Source organism: Somniosus microcephalus, chromosome 11 (genome assembly GCF_052327205.1).
Source record: "Somniosus microcephalus isolate GS21.2 chromosome 11, FLI_Smic_1.0, whole genome shotgun sequence".
NCBI lineage: Eukaryota > Metazoa > Chordata > Chondrichthyes > Squaliformes > Somniosidae > Somniosus > Somniosus microcephalus.
In genome coordinates, this window is record NC_140997.1 from 235,621,856 (window position 1) to 235,640,978 (window position 19,123).

Consider the following 19,123-nt stretch of genomic DNA (forward strand, 5'->3'; position numbering starts at 1 on the left):
TGCAACACAGATTTTACAGGGATGCCAAAAGTACGCTGAATCACGTCAATGTGAACAGCAGAATGTTGAAACAGCTGCTCCAGTAGAAGGATTGAATAGCCTGATCAATCAATCCCCGAGGGAAGGGGAAGTATTGAAATCACAAACGAGGTCATTAGTGAAGGATTTGCAGGAAACCCAGGAAGAGCGGGATGAATATGAACGCATGAAGAAGTCTCTTAAGGAAAGATGTCTAGGGAGGGAACAACAGTCGGCTAACGTCCAGTTGGGTACGGAAGAAGTAGCAGGCCCTCTCGCTAGACTAGCTCAGGACGACACCGAATATTACCATGACCTGTTGAGTGACACGGAATATTACGATGACTTGGTCTGCCCAGCTTGTGATGAAAACTCCCAAAGTGCAGAAATCAGGATGAAGCACTTAAAGTCTAAGGAACATAGGGAGATGGTGGCGCTACAGCTGGCAGCGGATAAGGGAGCCCCGAGAGTCTCCAAGAAGCAGAAAAGAAAAAGACGAAGCAGAAGACGATAACCATCTAAATCATTACCACTTCTATCAGATCATGCACGTGGGCCCCACGAAGGGGGCCAAATCAGTTGGAAAGTAGGAAAAATTACCAAGGCAGTCCAGCTGTTTGTAAAAGTCAGCACTGCTGGTTCAGCAGGACGGAAGTTCAAGCTGTTAAGCCAAGGGAAAGACTATTGGATGAGTCACGCTAGAAATGTGAACCGGCTACACCACAGAGATGTTGTTCGGACCGAGTCAAGACCAGAGACTGAATCTGTGAACTGTTCCCGCAGAGACTGAATCTGTGAACTGTTTCCCGCAGAGACTATATCTGTGAATTGTTTTACATGAAGTTGATTATATGTTATGTTTAATGGGGAATAAGTATGTTGTAAGCTAAAAAGGGAGGATTGTAGTGTATGTACCCGTCTACCTTTAAGAGAACTATTGTATGTAACCGTTCACCTTTAAGAGAACTATTTTAGGTGTGGCACTACTTTGTTTGGCTTCTGTATACGGTAATACCAACGGTGACCACACCAGTATATAAGTGTTGTGCCAGGAGTTATTGGGCAGATTCGCCCTGACCTTCGAATAGTAAAGTCCTGTTTTAAGTTACTCTTGGAGTCTGTGTATTAATTAACTAAACAACCCACAGACTTTACAGGGAGCGTCATGGCTGAGTGGTCCTTGGATACGGGGACGCAGGACGCAGGATGTGTCAGACCAGTAACGGAAGGATGATTAACTCCCAACAGAAAATACCCCCCTAAAATAAAGTGATAATGCTCTCTGAGGCAGTCAGTATTCGAAGACCAAGATCGAGAGAACAATTGAGCTGGAAATGGTTCCCAGTGGCAGCAGGTCACAGCGAAAAATCTACAACACAATCAAACAAAGATTTTGGAACACACCTCACACTCCGCACCTCACACTCGGCGCCTTCGACGCCTCACACTTCAGAGTAAGAAAGAAAGACAGTCATTTCATGTTCGTGCCCTCTGACCTGGAGCTGGAGATTTACAAGCAGCGCCCGATCTGCAAGTTTCCCTCGGCGACAGCAATCAGCCTTTAACTGACCTCAGCATCTGTTATTGAAGCAACAATACTTTATGGCCTAAGGGCACAGGCTGATTAAACACAGCTGCACCAGAGAGCTGTCGCGGTGATAAATCTCGGCCGTGGCACAGTGTCTGTCTGCTGATTTACCGAGGGATAGAGCCACCTGTTAGTTTCCATTTATATTTCGTCAGCAGCCAGACACGATTGGCTCTGGTCTCTGTACAGTAAATTCACTGAACCCCAGGATATGGTGATAGGGTGAGATGAAGAGGGTGGGAGGAGGCTGGTGTGGAGCAGAAACACCAGCACGGAGCAGTGGGGATGAATGGCCTGTGTCAGTGCTGTACACTGGGTGTAATCTCGACTATAAACCTGCTCGAGTCCGTCACCTGGGCAAGAGGCACTGGAATTATCTACAGCTGAAATGAGTGAGTTGTCAGATGCCAAGGTGCAATTCAATGGAACACTGCGGAATGTTCCTCCCGAGAGACTGGAGCTGGGAACAGCCTTGTGTTGTCAGAACCTGGTTCGACCGCTCCTCACACAAAGCAAGTAACCTGGGCCCAATGTCCCGGCAACATGACGCTGCTCGGAGAGCTCATAGTGAGAGACAGCTGCTTGGCGTCTGGGAGAGTAAAGACGGCTTTTTGTAAAGCGAGGAGCCCATCAGGGAGCAGTCGCTGGTGTCTGTTGCGCTGGGACAAACAGAGATCCTCCAATAGGACACCGGGACAAACAGAGATCCTCCAATAGGACACCGGGACAAACAGAGATCCTCCAATAGGACACCGGGACAAACAGAGATCCTCCAATAGGACACCGGGACAAACAGAGATCCTCCAATAGGACACCGGGGCAAACAGAGATCCTCCAATAGGACACCGGGACAAACAGAGATCCTCCAATAGGACACCGGGACAAACAGAGATCCTCCAATAGGACACCGGGACAAACAGAGATCCTCCAATAGGACACCGGGACAAACAGAGATCCTCCAATAGGACACCGGGACAAACAGAGATCCTCCAATAGGACACCGGGACAAACAGAGATCCTCCAATAGGACACCGGGACAAACAGAGATCCTCCAATAGGACACCGGGACAAACAGAGATCCTCCAATAGGACACCGGGACAAACAGAGATCCTCCAATAGGACACCGGGACAAACAGAGATCCTCCAATAGGACACCGGGACAAACAGAGATCCTCCAATAGGACACCGGGACAAACAGAGATCCTCCAATAGGACACTGGCTTTGACTCCTTGCACTCTGCCGCACAGCCAGCCTGGAAGTGATTGGCAATGATCACCGTGCTCGCCTCCTGGCCGTTTCTTCCCATCTTCCTGCAGTGCTGCCAAGTCGCAGTCAGTGCTCGAGCTGCTAACTCGTCCTGTCGGTCAAGAGGGTCGCTTCTGCTGAAACCCACTTGGTTTTGACCAGATACAGAATTCCGCTGACCCGAATCGCAACATTAATACACCCAAGGATCCCATGTGCTGTTTTAACAGCTTTCTCAAGGTATCCAGCCACCTCCAGAGACTTGTGCACCTCCGCCCCCGCCCCCGCCCCCCCAGGTCTCTCAGTTCTTGCACCCCCTTTAAAAACTGGTGGCCTTTAGTTTGTAGGAATTGTGTTCAATATTACAACTGTTTTTCTTCCCTCAGAGTGTAACTGCAACAACCACGCCACCGGGTGCCACTTCGACATGGCCGTGTACATTGCCACGGGCAACCTGAGCGGAGGTGTGTGCGAAGACTGTCAACACAACACGATGGGCAGGAACTGCGAGCTGTGCAAACCCTTTTATTACCGCAACCCGACCGCAGACATCCGCTCCGAGAACGCCTGCATCCGTAAGTGTCATCCGGAAAACGGCCCCTCCGACAGTGCGGCGCTCCCTCAGTACTGCCCCTCCGACAGTGCAGCGCTCCCTCAGTACTGCCCCTCCGACAGTGCAGCACTCCCTCAGTACTGTCCCTCCGACAGTGCAGCACTCCCTCAGTACTGCCCCTCCGACAGTGCAGCACTCCCTCAGTACTGCCCCTCCAACAGTGCAGCGCTCCCTCAGTACTGCCCCTCCAACAGTGCAGCGCTCCCTCAGTACTGCCCCTCCGACAGTGCTGCACTCCCTCAGTACTGCCCCTCCGACAGTGCAGCGCTCCTTCAGTACTGCACTGGGAGTGTCGGAAGATTTAGACCAGGGCGAGAATAGTTTTAAAACTAGCTTGAGCCCAAATTTTCTTTGCAGTGCAGTCAGATTGGGCATTATAAAGGAATTCGAGTCCAGCGTTCCGACCCTTCAGTGTCCGAGTGGTTCTTGTTGATTCAGTGAGACAGACCCAAATCTGAAATTAGTTCATCATTGATTGGCTGATTTTAGCCAGTACAGCGAATGGGAATGGGAGAAAGAAAATATCAAGGGATATGGAGCAAAGGAGGATAAACTGGGTGGAGGTACAGATCAGCCATTATCTAATTGACTGACAGAAGAGGCTTGAGGGGCAGAATGGCCTACTGTTGTTACTGTAAAGTCAGCCAGGTTCTTCAGCAGCACCTCCCAAACCCGCGACCTCTTCCACCTAGAAGGACAAGGGCAGCAGGCGCATGGGAACACCACCACCTCCAAGTTCCCCTCCAAGTCACACACCATCCTGACTTGGAAATATATCGCTGATCCTTCATCGTCGCTGGGTCAAAATCCTGGAACTCCCTCCCTAACAGCACTGTGGGAGCACCTTCACCACACGGACTGCAGCGGTTCAAGAAGGCGGCTCACCACCACCTTCTCAGGGCAGTGAGGGATGGGCAATAAATGCTGGCCTTGCCAGCGACGCCCACATCCCGAGAATGAATTAGAAAACAATTTTGAAGAGGGCTCCTGCTTCTGTTCCCTGCAGCCTAGATGGAGGAACTTTACGTCAGGTGGCAGCAGACTTGCTGACAGCCCCTTGAAGGACAGACTCAGAACCGCCCACGGCCGAATTCCATGGGTGTCCCTCTGTCTGGTGGACCCAGGCGGGGCTAATGCTGGCGGAGTTTTGGGCCTCACTTGCATACCGTTTAACTGCTCCTGCCCGTAGCAGGGCCAGAGCATCGTGCTCACCCCCTGCAAACCAGCGTCCAGCTCCAAGGAGGCCCTGCTGTTCCCCGAGCCCAGTTCCCTCGCCCCAATGCCCCAGAACCTGGAGCACACACGACGTTGGGAGAGGAGAAGCAGACCCATTGTGTTTTGAAGAGTTTTATCTGGAGCCTAGCGTTCTGCTGCTGTTTTATTGCAGATCTACCTTCTTCCGTCGTACAGGGAGTCATTTTAACTTTCGACAGGGGTGTTTAATGGGCCCCAATCTGTAACAATGGGGGGGGGAAGGGTGTGTAATGGGGGCCAAATCGCAGCCACCCCGTCGAAGGTTAGAATCCCCTCCCCCACCGGGTGTTGTGTTGTCTAATGGCCATGTTTTCCTGTCCTGGGCAGCTTGTGACTGCGACCCCGTGGGCTCCCTGGAGGGTGGCATCTGCGACAGTGACACCGACCTGGACTTTGCCATCATCGGCGGGCAGTGCCGGTGCAAGGAGAATGTGCGGGGCGCGCGCTGCGACCGCTGCAAGGAGGGGTTCTACGGCCTGAGCAGGAACAATCCGCAGGGCTGTCAGGGTACGTAGCCTCCAGCGTACTTCACCGTGTCCGGTACAGTCAAACTCACCAACTGCTCGCTGGCACGACACCGACCGGAAGGTAGGTCTCGACTGTAGGTTGGTGATAACCCTCCACAGAGGTTCTTGTAGATGTACTGCCATTGAGCAATGGCTGACCAGAGCGCTGTGCCACCGGTGCCCGTGGACTAACGGGACAGGAGTGCTAAGGCTCTTTTATGGGGCCCATCAGCTGGTAAAGGGCTGCCGCCTGCTGTTCCCCAGCATGAGGGACGGCTCATGGAGCATGTGAGAAGGGGCATGTGATAGTACCCGGCAAAGGGGGGGACATGAATCAATCAGTCATGAAAGAAAGACTTATGAAATAATACTGAGCGGCCTGCTGGTGGCGCTGTCCAGGGAGAGTATAAATACTCGGGCACAGGCCCAGCTTGCGCAGGACATTCTTAACAGGAACTAGTGAAGGACACAACTAGACCTCCATGTTGTAAAACAGTTGATTAAAGCTTTGTTTAACGCTTAGACCAAGTGCCTAGTAGTTTTCTTACATCAGGGGGCAAGGGTATCAGGGGGTTAGGGTCCTTTAAGGGGCAAAGGGCAAGGATGCCTGAATTCAATTTTACCTGGGGTGTCAATTCTCCCCGTAATTGAAGCTTGGTGTTCCCCAGGGATCTGTGCTGGGGCCTCAACATTTCACCTTATTTATTAAGGGTTTGGATGAAGGAATAGAGAGTTGGATATTCAAGTTTGCAGATGGCACTGAGTTTGGAGGCGTGTGGATGGGAGCTGGGAGTTACAAAGGGCCATCGATAGGATTAAGTGAGTGTGTAAAACTGCAGAAAATGGAGGTCAATGTGGGCAAGTGTGAGGTCATCCACTTTGAAGCCAAGAAAGATAAATTGGGATATTTTCTAGATGGTGAGAAGCTGGGGACTGTGGAGGAGACGAGAGATTTCGGGATCCCAATACAGAAATCACTAAAAACTCATGGACAGGTACAAAAAACAATCAGAAAGGCTAATGCAATGCTGGTCTTTATCTCGAGCGGGCTGGAATACAAAGGGGTAGAAATTATCCTTCAGTTGTAGAGCTCTGGTCGGACCTCACCTGGAGTCACTGGGTTCAGTTCTGGGACCCGCCCCTCAGGAAGGATAGATTGGCCTGGGAGGGGCAGCCTTGAAAGCTCCAATTGACCCCCGGCATCCACTCCCCTTTGTGTGAAGAAGTGCCCCTGACATCACCCCTGAACGGCCTGGCTCTAATTTTAAGGTTCTGCCCCCTTGTTCTGGACTCCCCCCACCAGAGGAAATAGTTTCTCTCTATCCACCCTATCGAATCCCTTTACCATTTACACACCTCAATTATTTCACCCTTTCACCTTCTAAACTCGAGGGAAGACAAGCCCAGTCTGTGCAACCTGTCCTCGTAATTTAACCCTTTCAGCCCCGGTATCAGTCTGGTGAATCTGCGCTGCCCCCCCTCCGAGGCCGATATATCCTTCCTGAGGGGCGGGGCCCAGAACTGAACCCAGTGACTCCAGAGGGGGTCTGACCAGAGCTCTGAACAACTGAAGCATCGCTTCCTCCGCTTTGTAATCCCGCCCTCGAGATAAAGGCCAACATCCCATGAGCCTTTCCAATGTAATAAGTGCTCTATAAATGTGAGTGTCATTATTGTAGTAAGTGCTCTGTTTACCCCAGCCTGTAGGTGTGACTCCCGGGGGATTATAATGAGTGGGGCGCCATGTGATCAGATCAGCGGTGACTGCTTTTGCAAGAGATATGTGACTGGCCGCTACTGTGACCTATGTCTGGTGAGTATTGGGGCAGGACGGGCTGCATTAAACAGCGCTGGTGTGAAGGGTCCTGTTTAAGAGACGCTCACTGTTGGGTTTATACACTCGACCAGTCCAGAGTCTCCAATAAACTGTGAATCAAGACATTCAATTGAGGAAAGGCCAATTTTACTGAGCTGAGATGTAATTTAGCAAAAGTAGACCAGAAACAGCTACTTGAAGGTAAATCAGTGTCGGAGCAGTGGGAGGCATTCAAGGAGGAGATAGTGAGGGTTCAGAGTAAATATTCCCACAAAGAAGAAGGGTGGGACTCTCAAATCTAGAGCCCCCTGGATATCAGGGGGCATACAGGGTATGATAAGGCAAAAAAGGGAAGCTTCTGTCAGATACCGAGGACTAAATACTGCAGAAAGCCGAGGGGAGTATAGAAAGTGCAGGGGCGAAATTAAAAAGGAAATTAGGAAAGCAAAGAGAGGGCAAGAAAAAATATTGGCAAGTAAAATCAAGGAAAACCCAAAGATGTTTTATAAATACATAAAGAGTAGGAAGATAACTAAAGAAAGAGTAGGGCCTATCAGAGACCATAAAGGTAACCTATGTATGGAGGCGGAAGACATGGGTATGGTTCTCAATGAATACTTTGCATCTGTCTTCACAGAAGAGAGGGGCGATGCAGACATTGTAGTTAAGGAGGAGTGCGAAATATTAGATGAGATAGACATAATGAGAGAGGAAATATTAAGGGGTTTCGCATCTTTGAAAGTAGATAAATCCCCAGGCCCGGATGAAATGTATCCCAGGCTGTTAAGAGAAGCAAGGGAGGAAATAGCAGAGGCTCTGACCATCATTTTCCAATCCTCTCTAGCTACAGGTGTGGTGCCAGAGGACTGGAGGACTGCTAACGTGGTACCATTGTTTAAAAAGGGAGAAAGGGATAGAACGAGTAATTACAGGCCAGTCAGCCTAACCTCAGTGGTGGGAAAATTATTAGAAAAAAATCCGAGGGACAGTAATAATCGTCATTTAGAAAGGCATAGATTAATCAAGGACAGAAGCATGGATTTGTCAAGGGAAGGTCGTGTCTGATTAACTTGATTGAATTTTTTGAGGAGGTAACAAGGAGGGTTGATAAGGGTAGCATGTTTGATGTAGTCTACATGGACTTTAGCAAGGCTTTTGACAAGGTCCCACATGGCAGAAAGGTAATAGGTAAAAGCCCATGGGATCCAAGGAAAAGTGGCAAGTTGGATCCAAAATTGGCTCAGAGGCAGGAAGCAAAGGGTAAAGGTTGACGGGTGTTTGTGTGACTGGAAGGCTGTTTCCAGTGGGGTTCCGCAGGGCTCAGTACTAGGTCCCTTGCTTTTTATGGTATATATCAATGATTTAGACTTCAGTGTAGGGGGCATGATTAAGAAATTTGCAGATGATACAGAAATTGGCCGTGTGGTTGATAGTGAGGAAGAAAGCCGCAGACTGCAGGAAGATATCAGTGGACTGGTCAGGTGGGCAGAACAGTGGCAAATGGAATTTAATCCGGAGAAGTGTGAGGTAATGCATTTGGGGAGGGCTAACAAGGCAAGGGAATACACTATAAATGGTAGGACACTGAGGTGTAGAGGATCAGAGGGACCTTGGAGTGCATGTCCACAGATCCCTGAAGGTAGCAGGACAGGTAGATAAGGTGGTTAAGAAGGTATACGGGATACTTGCCTTTATTCGCCGTGGCATAGAATATAAGAGCAGGGAGGTTATGCTCGAACTGTATAAAACACTAGTTAGGCCTCAGCTAGAATACTGCGTGCAGTTCTGGTCACCACATTACAGGAAGGATGTGATTGCACTAGAGAGGGTACAGAGGAGATTTACGAGGATGTTGCCAGGACTGGAGAATTTTAGCAATGAGGAGAGATTGGAGAGGCTGGGGTTGTTTTCCTTGGAACAGAGGAGGCTGAGGGGAGATTTAATTGAGGTGTATAAAATTATGAGGGGCCTAGATAGAGTGGACAGGAAGGACCTATTTCCCTTGGCTGAGGGGTCAACAACCAGGGGGCAGAGATTTAAAGTAATTGGTCGGAGGATTCGAGGGGAGTTGAGGAGAACTTTCTTCACCCAGAGGGTGGTGGGGGTCTGGAACTCACTGCCTGAAAGGGTGGTCGAGGCAGAAACCCTCGTCCTTCTGTCCCGTAAATTTCGATGATTCTATGACAATTGCAGGGTGAGGAGAATGAGGTTTGTAAAAAAAAGAAAGACTTGCATTTCTCCAGCACCTTCCACCACCTCAGGACGACCCAAAGCGCTTCACAACCAATGAAGTACTTTTGAAGTGTAGTCACTGTTGTAATGTAAGAAACGCGGCAGCCAATTTGCACACAGCAAGCTCCCACAAACAGCAATGTGATAATGGCCAGATAATCTGTTTTAGTGATGTTGGTTGAGGGACAAATATTGGCCCCAAGACACATAAGAACATAAGAACATAAGAAATAGGAGCAGGAGTAGGCCAATCGGCCCCTCGAGCCTGCTCCACCATTCAATAAGATCATGGCTGATCTGATCCTAACCTCAAATCTTCTATCACTCTGCATCCACCCGAACCCATGTGATCTCCCGGGAGAGGCGAAAAACCAGATAAAGACCCAATGGCCAATTTGGGAGAAAAAAATCTGGGAAATTCCTCTCCGACCCATCTAGGCGATCGAAATTCTTCCAGGAGATCACTCTGTCCCTATATTTTCTACAGTACTTACCTTCTGTAAAGGCGATCTCCACCCCAGCCAGGAACAGGAATAAAACCATCTCCTGAAATCTAACAGAATTAGAACACAGTAGGAGCAGAACAAGGCTACACAGCCCCTGGGCCCACTCCACTACCCACAGGGCCATGACCATTCCGAACCCAGACTCATGTCCAATTTCCTGCCCGCTCCCCGTAACCCTTAATTCCCTTTACTTCTAGGAAACTATCTATTTCTGTTTTAAATTTATTTAATGATGTAGCTTCCACAGCTTTCTGGGGCAGCAAATTCCACAAACCTACCACCCTCTGAGTGAAGATGTTTCTCCTCATCTCAGTTTTGAATGAGCAGCCCCTTATTTTAAGATTATGCCCTCTAGTTCTAGTTTCACCCATCATTGGGAACATCCTCACCGCATCCACCCGATCAAGCCCCTTCACAATCTTATATGTTTCAATAAGATCGCCTCTCATTCTTCTGAACTCCAATGAGTAGAGTCCCAATCTATTCAACCTCTCCTCATATGACCACCCCCTCATCCCCGGGATTAACCGAGTGAACCTTCTTTGTACTGACTCGAGAGCAAGTATGTCTTTTCTTAAGTATGGACACCAAAACTGTGTGCAGTATTCCAGGTGCGGCCTCACCAATACCTTGTGCAACTGCAGCAATACCTCCCTGTTTTTATATTCCAACCCCCTAGCAATAAAAGCCAACATTCCATTGGCCTTCTTAATCACTTGCTGCACCTGCATACTAACTTTTTGAGTTTTGTGCACCAGGACCCCCAGATCCCTTTGTACTACAGTACTTTCCAGTTTCTTGCCATTAAGATAATAACTTGCTCTATGATTTTTCCTGCCAAAGTGCATACCCTCACACTTTCCAGTATTGTATTCCATCTGCCAAATCTCTGCCCACTTACTTAGCCTGTCTATGTCTCTTTGCAGGTTTTTTATGTCCTCCTCACTCACTACTTTCCGTCCCATCTTTGTATCATCTGCAAACTTTGATATGTTACACTCGGTCCCCTCCTCCAAATCGTTAATATAGATTGTAAAGAGTTGGGGACCCAGCACTGACCCCTGCGGAACACCACTAGTTACTGGTTGCCAATCTGAGAACGAACCATTTATCCCAACTCTCTGCTTTCTGTTAGAGAGCCAATCCTCCACCCACGCCAGAATATTACCCCCAATCCCGTGATTTTTTATCTTAAGCAATAATCTTTTGTGTGGCACCTTGTCAAATGCCTTTTGGAAGTCTAAATACACTACGTCCACTGGTTCCCCTTTATCCACCCTGTATGTTACTTCCTCAAAAAACTCAAGCAAATTTGTTAAACATGACTTCCCCTTCATGAAACCATGCTGAGTTTGCCCTATTAAATTATGTTTATCCAAATGTCCCGTTACTGTCTCCTTAATAATGGACTCTAACATTTTACCAACCACAGATGTTAGGCTAACAGGTCTATAGTTTCCAGCCTTCTGCCTACTACCCTTTTTAAATAAGGGTGTTACATTAGCAGTTTTCCAATCTGCCGGGACCTTTGCTGAGTCCAGTGAGTTTTGGAAAATTATTACCAATGCATCCACAATCCCTACCGCTACTTCCCTCAAGACCCTGGGATGCAAGCCATCAGGTCCAGGGGATTTATCCGCCTTGAGTCCCATTATTTTACCGAGTACCACTTCCTTAGTGATTTTAATTGTATTTAGTTCCTCCCCCCCTAGAGCCCCCTGTTTGTCCAGTGTTGGGATATTCTTAGTGTCCTCTACTGTAAAGACTGATACAAAATAATTGTTCAGTGTTTTTGCCATCTCCATGTTTCCCACCATTAATTTCCCGGTCTCATCCTCTAAGGGACCAACATTTACTTTAGCCACCCTTTTTCTTTTTATATAACTATAGAAACTTTTACTGTCTGTTTTTATATTTTTTGCTAATTTACTTTCATAATCTATCTTCCCTTTCTTAATCAATCTTTTTGTTATTTTTTGCTGTCTTTTAAAGACTTCCCAATCTTCCATCCTCCCACTAGATTTGGCTACCTTATATGCCCTTGTTTTCAGTCGGATACTATCCTTAATTACTTTACTTAGCCACGGATGGCTATCTTTTCTTTTACACCCTTTTTTCCTCAGTGGAATATATTTTTTTTGGAAGTTGTAAAATAACTCCTTAAATGTACACCACTGGTCATGTACCGTCTTACCCTTTAATCTATTTTCCCAGTCCACTCTAATTAATTCCGCTCTCATACCTTCATAGTCTCCTTTATTCAAGCTCAGCACGCTTGTTTGAGATCCAACCTTCTCACCCTCTAATTGAATATGGAACTCAACCATGTTATGGTCACTCATTCCAAGGGGATCCTTTACTAGGACATTTTTAATTAATCCTGTCTCATTACACAGGACCAAATCTAAGGTTGCTTGCCCCCTGGTCGGTTCAGTTACATACTGCTCAAGAAACCCATCCCTAATACACTCAATGAACTCTTCCTCAAGGCTGCTCTGCCCAATTTGATTTGTCCAGTTAATATGATAATTAAAATCCCCCATAATTATAGCTGTTCCCTTATTACAAGCCTCAACTATTTCCTGATTAATACTCCGTCCAACAGAGTTGCAACTGTTCGGAGGCCTATAGACTACACCCACTAGTGTTTTTTTCCCCTTATTATTCCTTACCTCCACCCAAACTGTTTCACTATCCTGCTCCTTTGACCCAATATCATTTCTCTGTATTATAGTGATTCCTTCCTTTATTAACATAGCCACCCCACCTCCTCTCCCTTCCTGCCTGTCCTTCCTGATTGTTAAATAACCTGGTATGTTTAATTCCCAGTCATGGTCACCCTGCAGCCATGTTTCTGTAATGGCCACAAGATCATACCCATATGTCATTATTTGTGCCGTTAACTCATTCATTTTGTTACAAATGCTACGTGCATTCAGATAAAGGACTTTCAAATATGTTTTGTAACACTTAGTTCCTGTTTTTTCCCTTTTTAGTACTTTACTTTTTACTCCATACCTTCTGTCCCTTCCTGACACATTCTGTTTATTAATTCCCCCACTGCTACCTAAGTCTATGACCTTCTCTGTTGTCATTTCTATTATTTGCTCTCTAGAAACCTCCCCCCCACTAATTAGTTTAAAGCCCTCTCTACAGCCCTAGTTATATGATTCGCCAGGACTCTAGTCCCAGCACTGGCCAAGTGGAGTCCGTCCCAACAGAACAGCTCCCTCCTGTCCCAGTACTGGTGCCAGTGTCCCAAGAAGCAAAACCCATTTCTCCCACACCAGTCTTTGAGCCACGCATTTAACTCTTTAATTTTATTTATCCTAGCCAAATTCGCTCGTGGCTCAGGTAATAACCCAGAGATTATTACCCTTGAGGTTCTGTTTTTTAATTTGACCCCTAGCTGCTCATACTCCTTTAACAGAACCGTCTTCCTTGTCCTATCTACGTCGTTTGTACCAACATGGACCACGACAACTGGATCCTCCCCCTCCCACTGCAAGTTTCTTTCCAGCCCAGAAGAGATGTCCTTAACCCTGGCACCAGGCAGGCAACACAGCCTTCGGGACTCCCGCTCTTGACTGCAGAGAACCCTATCTATCCCCCTAATGATACTATCCCCTACCACTACAACATTTCTTTTTACTCCCTCCACTTGAATGGCCCCCTGTACCACGGTGCTGTGGCCAGGTTGCTCATCCTCCCTGCAGTCCCCGCTCCCGCCCTCACAGGGAGTAAGAACCTCGATCCTGCTGGACAAGAACAAGGGCTGCGTCTCCTTCAACACTACATCCTGGATCCCTGTACCTTCCTCACTCGTAGTCACACCGTCCTGTCCCTGACCACGGACTACATCTGCAGTAATTAACTTCATAGGTGTGACCATCTCCTGAAACATAGAGTCCAGGAACTTCTCCCCCTCCCTGATGTGTCGCAGTGTCTGAAGCTCGGCCTCAAGCTCCATAACATGGAACTTGAGTTCCTCTAGCAGCAAACACTTGTCGCAGATGTAATCACCTTGAGCCTCAATGGGGTTCACCGGCTCCCACATCTCGCAACAGTAACACATCACCTGCTCCATTCTATATAATTAATTTAATTTCTTATTATTAGTTATGAAGACCCTGCCCAGATATATATGATAATATCACACCACTATTCAATAGGACTTACCAACTTAAAGGTATGAAAGAGAAGAGAAGGAAGAAAACCAACCAACCAGCTGATCACCAACCTCCTCCTTGAATACTGTCTGTGGAGCCTGTTTGGTTGACTCGTCTCGCTGCTCCGCCTCCGCAGTGCCGTCTAAGCCTGGGAGTGGGGAATAAAACAGAGCAAAAAACACACCCTCACCTCCCACTTATCCGAACTCTCCCACTTAGCAAAACTCCAACAGCACTCAATGCACAAGGCACTCCCCTGCTCTTCTTCAAAATAGTGACTGTGGGATCTTTTACGTCCACCTGAGAGAGCAGACGGAGCCTCGGTTTAATATCTCATCCAAAAGACGGCACCTCTGACAGTGCAGCACTCCCGCAGTGCTGCACTGGAGTGTTAGCCTGGAGCCCTGGTGAGACCACACCTGGAGTATTGTGTACAGTTTTGGTCTCCTTACCTAAGGAAGGATATACTTGCCATAGAGGGAGTGCAACGAAGGTTCACCAGACTGATTTCTGGGATGGGGGGATTGTCCTATGAGGAGAGATTGAGTAGACTAGGCCTATATTCTCTAGTGAGAAGTCACACAACACCAGGTTATAGTCCAACAGCTTTATTTGAAATCACAAGCTTTCAGAGCGCTGCTCCTTCGTCAGGTGAAGTGAAGAGATGCATATAGGCACAGCATATATAGTCAGAGAACACTGCCAGATGATTACAGGTAACCTTTCTAACTGCCCTTTATCGCACCTCGGCAGAGAGATAATCACAGCAGTCAAAGGTGTGGATGGTGTCCAAACAGGTCAGTTAGGAAAACATTACATCAAAGAACAATGAGGTGGGGTCACAAGGGGTCAAATGTTGCAGATGCTGGGGTCTGTATGAAAAACAAAAAACAAACAAAAAACAATTAAAAAAAATTTTTTTTTGCTGGAAATCACAGCAGGTCTGGCCGCATCTGTGTAGAGAGAACAAGCCAACGACGACTCGAGTCTGGATGACTCTACGTCAGGTGGGGTTACATGTAGCGTGACATGAACCCAAGATCCCGGTTGAGGCTGTCCTCATGAGTGCAGAACTTGGCTATCAGTTTCTGCTCGATGATTTTGCGTTGTCGTGCGTCTCGAAGGCCGCCTTGGAGAATGCTTACCCGAAGATCGGAGGCTGAATGTCCTTGACTGCTAAAGTGTTCCCCGACTGGGAGGGAACACTCCTGCCTGGCGATTGTTCTGCGGTGTCCGTTCATCCGTTGTCGCAGTGTCTGCATGGTCTCGCGGATGTACCATGCTCGTCGATCGACAGTTCCGACGGGCCACAGCGAAAAATCGCATAGACCTCCTCTGAAGACAAACACGGGACACAACCAACAGAGTACCCTTCGTCGTCCAGTACTTCCCCGGAGCGGAGAAACTACGCCATGTTCTTCGCAGCCTTCAACATGTCGTCAATGATGACGAACACCTCGCTAAGGCCATCCCCACGCCTCCACTACTCACCTTCAAACAGCCGCCTAACCTCAAACAGACCCTCATTCGCAGCAAATTACCCAGCTTTCAGGAGAACAGCGACCACGACACCACACAACCCTGCCACGGCAACCTCTGCAAGACATGCCAGATCATCAACACAGATACCATCATCACACATGAGGACACCACCCACCAGGTACATGGTACATACTCATGTGACTCGGCCAACGTTGCCTACCTCATACGTTGCAGGAAAGGATGCCCCGGAGCATGGTACATCGGCGAGACCATGCAGACACTGCGACAACGGATGAACGGACACCGCACAACAATCGCCAGGCAGGAGTGTTCCCTCCCAGTCGGGGAACACTTCAGCAGTTAAGGACATTCAGCCTCCGATCTCCGGGTAAGCATTCTCCAAGGCGGCCTTCGAGACACACGACAACGCAAAATCGTCAAGCAGAACTGATAGCCAAGTTCCGCACTCATGAGGACGGCCTCAACTGGGATCTTGGGTTCATGTCACGCTACATGTAACCCCACCTGACGTAGAGTCATCCAGACTCGAGTCGTCGTTGGCTTGTTCTCTCTACACAGATGCGGCCGGACCTGCTGTGATTTCCAGCAAAAAAAAATTTTTTTTTCTTGTTTTTCATACAGACCCCAGCATCTGCAACATTTGACACCTTGTGACCCCACCTCATTATTCTTTGATGTAATGTTTTCCTGACTGACCTGTTTGGACACCATTCACACCTTTGATTGCTGTGATTATCTCTCTGCCAAGGTGTGATAAAGGGCAGTTAGAAAGATTACCTGTAATCATCTGGCAGTGGATAAAGGGGAACCAGTAGACGTAGTGTATTTGGACTTCCAAAAGGCATTTGACAAGGTGCCACACAAAAGATTATTGCTCAAGATAAAAAATCACGGGATTGGGGGTAATATTAAGGCATGGGTGGAAGATTGGCTATCTAACAGAAAGCAGAGAGTTGGGATAAATGGTTCATTCTCAGACTGGCAATCAGTAACTAGTGGTGTTCCGCAGGGGTCAGTGCTGGGTCCCCAACTCTTTACAATCTATATTAACGATTTGGAGGAGGGGACCGAGTGTAACATATCAAAGTTTGCAGATGATACAAAGATGGGAGGGAAAGTAGTGAGTGAGGAGGACATAAAAAACCTGCAAAGGGACATAGACAGGCTAAGTAAGTGGGCAGAGATTTGGCAGATGGAATATAATACTGGAAAGTGTGAGGTTATGCACTTTGGCAGGAAAAATCATAGAGCAAGCTATTATCTTAATGGCAAGAAACTGGAAAGTACTGCAGTACAAAGGGATCTGGGGGTCCTGGTGCACGAAACTCAAAATGTTAGTATGCAGGTGCAGCAGGTGATCAAGAAGGCCAATGGAATGTTGGCTTTTATTGCTAGTGGGATGGAATATAAAAACAGGGAGGTATTGCTGCAGTTGTACAAGGTATTGGTGAGACCACACTTGGAATACTGCATACAGTTTTGGTGTCCATACTTAAGAAAAGACATACTTGCTCTCGAGGCAGTACAAAGAAGGTTCACTCGGTTAATCCCGGGGATGAGGGGGTTGACATATGAGGAGAGGTTGAGTAGATTGCGACTCCACTCATTGGAGTTCAGAAGAATGAGAGGCGATCTTATTGAAACATAAAAGATTGTGAAGGGGCTTGATCGGGTGGATGCGGTGAGGATGTTCCCAATGATGGGTGAAACTAGAACTAGGGGGCATAATCTTAGAATAAGGGGCTGCTCTTTCAAAACTGAGATGAGGAGAAACTTCTTCACTCAGAGGGTGGTAGGTCTGTGGAATTTGCTGCCCCAGAGAGCTGTGGAAGCTACATCATTAAATAAATTTAAAACAGAAATAGACAGTGATGCGCTATCAATTACTCATAAAAGACTGAGAGTTAAGAGGGTAACTAAAGGCTTTTATTAACAAAAGAATGAAGGTCTGCCTCGAGTGGTCGACCGGTCCAGAAATACAAAGGGCTGGGGAGCAGTCACCTTTATACTAGGACTTGTGGGAGGAGTCAGCCGAGGCATGTCCAGGCATGTACACAGTGGAATACAAACAGTGGTTTACTACATTCACCCTTGTTTAAAACTGAGTCCGGCGGGGTGAAGTGTATTAAAAGTTAGTGTATTGGAGTCTCTCCGGAAGTCTTGTCTGCCGCTGTGATCGGCGTGGCGACGGCAGGGGTAGTGGAGCTTCCGGCGTCGAGTCCTGCGTGGGCTGTGGCACAGGCGTGTCGTCCTCGTAGATGTCGAGCGGGTCGCAGGGCCCAGGCCTGCCGTCTGCTGGGGCTGGATATCGGATCGTGGGGGGGGGTGGTAGTGAGTAGTGGGTTACTGCGGCCCCCGAGGGTGCAAGGTCTCTTATGGAGACTGTGTCCTCCCGCCCGTCCGGGTATGCAATGTAAGCATACTGGGGGTTGGCGTGGAGGAGGTCGACCCTCTCGACCAGGGGGTCCGTTTTATGGGTCCTCACGTGCCTTCTCAGTAGGACCGGCCCTGGGGACGTCAGCCATGGCGGTAGCGATGTCCCCGATGTGGACTTCCTTGGGAAGACAAACATTTTCTCATGAGGGGTGGCGTTAGTGGCAGTGCAGAGCAGTGACCGAATAGAGTGGAGCGCATCGGGGAGCACATCCTGCCAGCGGGAGGTTGGAAGGCCCCTAGACTTTAAGGCTAGCAGGGCGGCCTTCCAAACTGTCGCATTTTCTCTTTCCACCTGTCCGTTCCCCTGGGGGTTGTAACTGGTGGTCCTGCTTGTGGCAATACCCCTAGTTAGCAGGTACTGATGGAGTTCGTCGCTCATAAACGATGAGCCCTGGTCGCTATGGATATAGCTGGGGAAACCGAACAGGGTGAAGAGGTCGTTCAGACATTTAATGACCGTGGCACTGGTCATGTCCGGGCAGGGGATGGCGAACGGGAAACGGGAGTACTCATCAATAATATTGAGGAAGTACACATTGCGGTCAGAGGAGGGGAGAGGCCCTTTAAAATCAACGCTCAGGCGCTCGAAGGGGCGAGTGGCTTTTATCAGGTGGGCCCTGTCTGGTCTATAAAAGTGCGGTTTGCACTCAGCGCAGACTTGGCAGTTCCTGGTCATGGTCCTGACCTCCTCAATAGAGTAAGGCAGGTTGCGGGTCTTGATGAAGTGGAAGAACCTGGTGACCCCCGGGTGGCAGAGGTCATTGTGGAGGGCCCGCAGTCTATCGATCTACGCGCTGGCGCAGGTGCCACGCGATAGCGCATCCGGGGGTTCATTGAGCTTCCCGGGCCGGTACAAGATCTCGTAATTGTAGGTGGAAAGTTTGATTCTCCACCTCAAGATCTTGTCATTTTTGATTTTGCCCCTCTGCTTGTTGTTAAACATGAAAGCAACTGAACGTTGGTCAGTGAGCAGGGTAAATCGTTTTCCGGCCAGGTAGTGCCTCCAATGACGCACAGCCTCCACAATCGCCTGGGCCTCCTTCTCAACAGCGGAGTGTCTGGTCTCCGGGCCTTGGAGGGTTCGTGAAAAGAAGGCCACGGGTCTCCCCGCCTGATTGAGGGTAGCGGCCAGGGCAAAGTCGGACGCGTCGCTTTCCACCTGGAAGGGGATGGATTCGTCCACTGCGTGCATGGTGGCTTTGGCAATGTCTTCCTTGATACGGTGGAAGGCTAAG

General features: G+C 48.5%; 1 protein-coding gene across 4 annotated transcripts in view; it reads left to right on the top strand.

Annotated features, from left to right (window-relative positions):
• Window positions 1–19,123, top strand: part of lamb2l (laminin, beta 2-like) — a 401,500-nt gene that overhangs the window by 144,370 nt on the left and 238,007 nt on the right. For 3 of the 4 annotated variants that reach the window (XR_015080088.1, XM_086002162.1, XM_086002163.1), the window contains exons 10-12: window positions 3,240–3,428; window positions 5,048–5,227; window positions 6,927–7,039. Coding sequence is in view for 3 of the 4 variants with exons in the window: in XM_086002162.1 (XP_085858288.1) it covers window positions 3,240–3,428; window positions 5,048–5,227; window positions 6,927–7,039 (482 nt within the window). In the remaining variant the exon portion in view is untranslated. Of the gene's footprint in view, window positions 1–1,882; window positions 3,094–3,239; window positions 3,429–5,047; window positions 5,228–6,926; window positions 7,040–19,123 lie in introns of those variants that run through there. The other variant, XM_086002164.1, reaches the window with a different exon arrangement.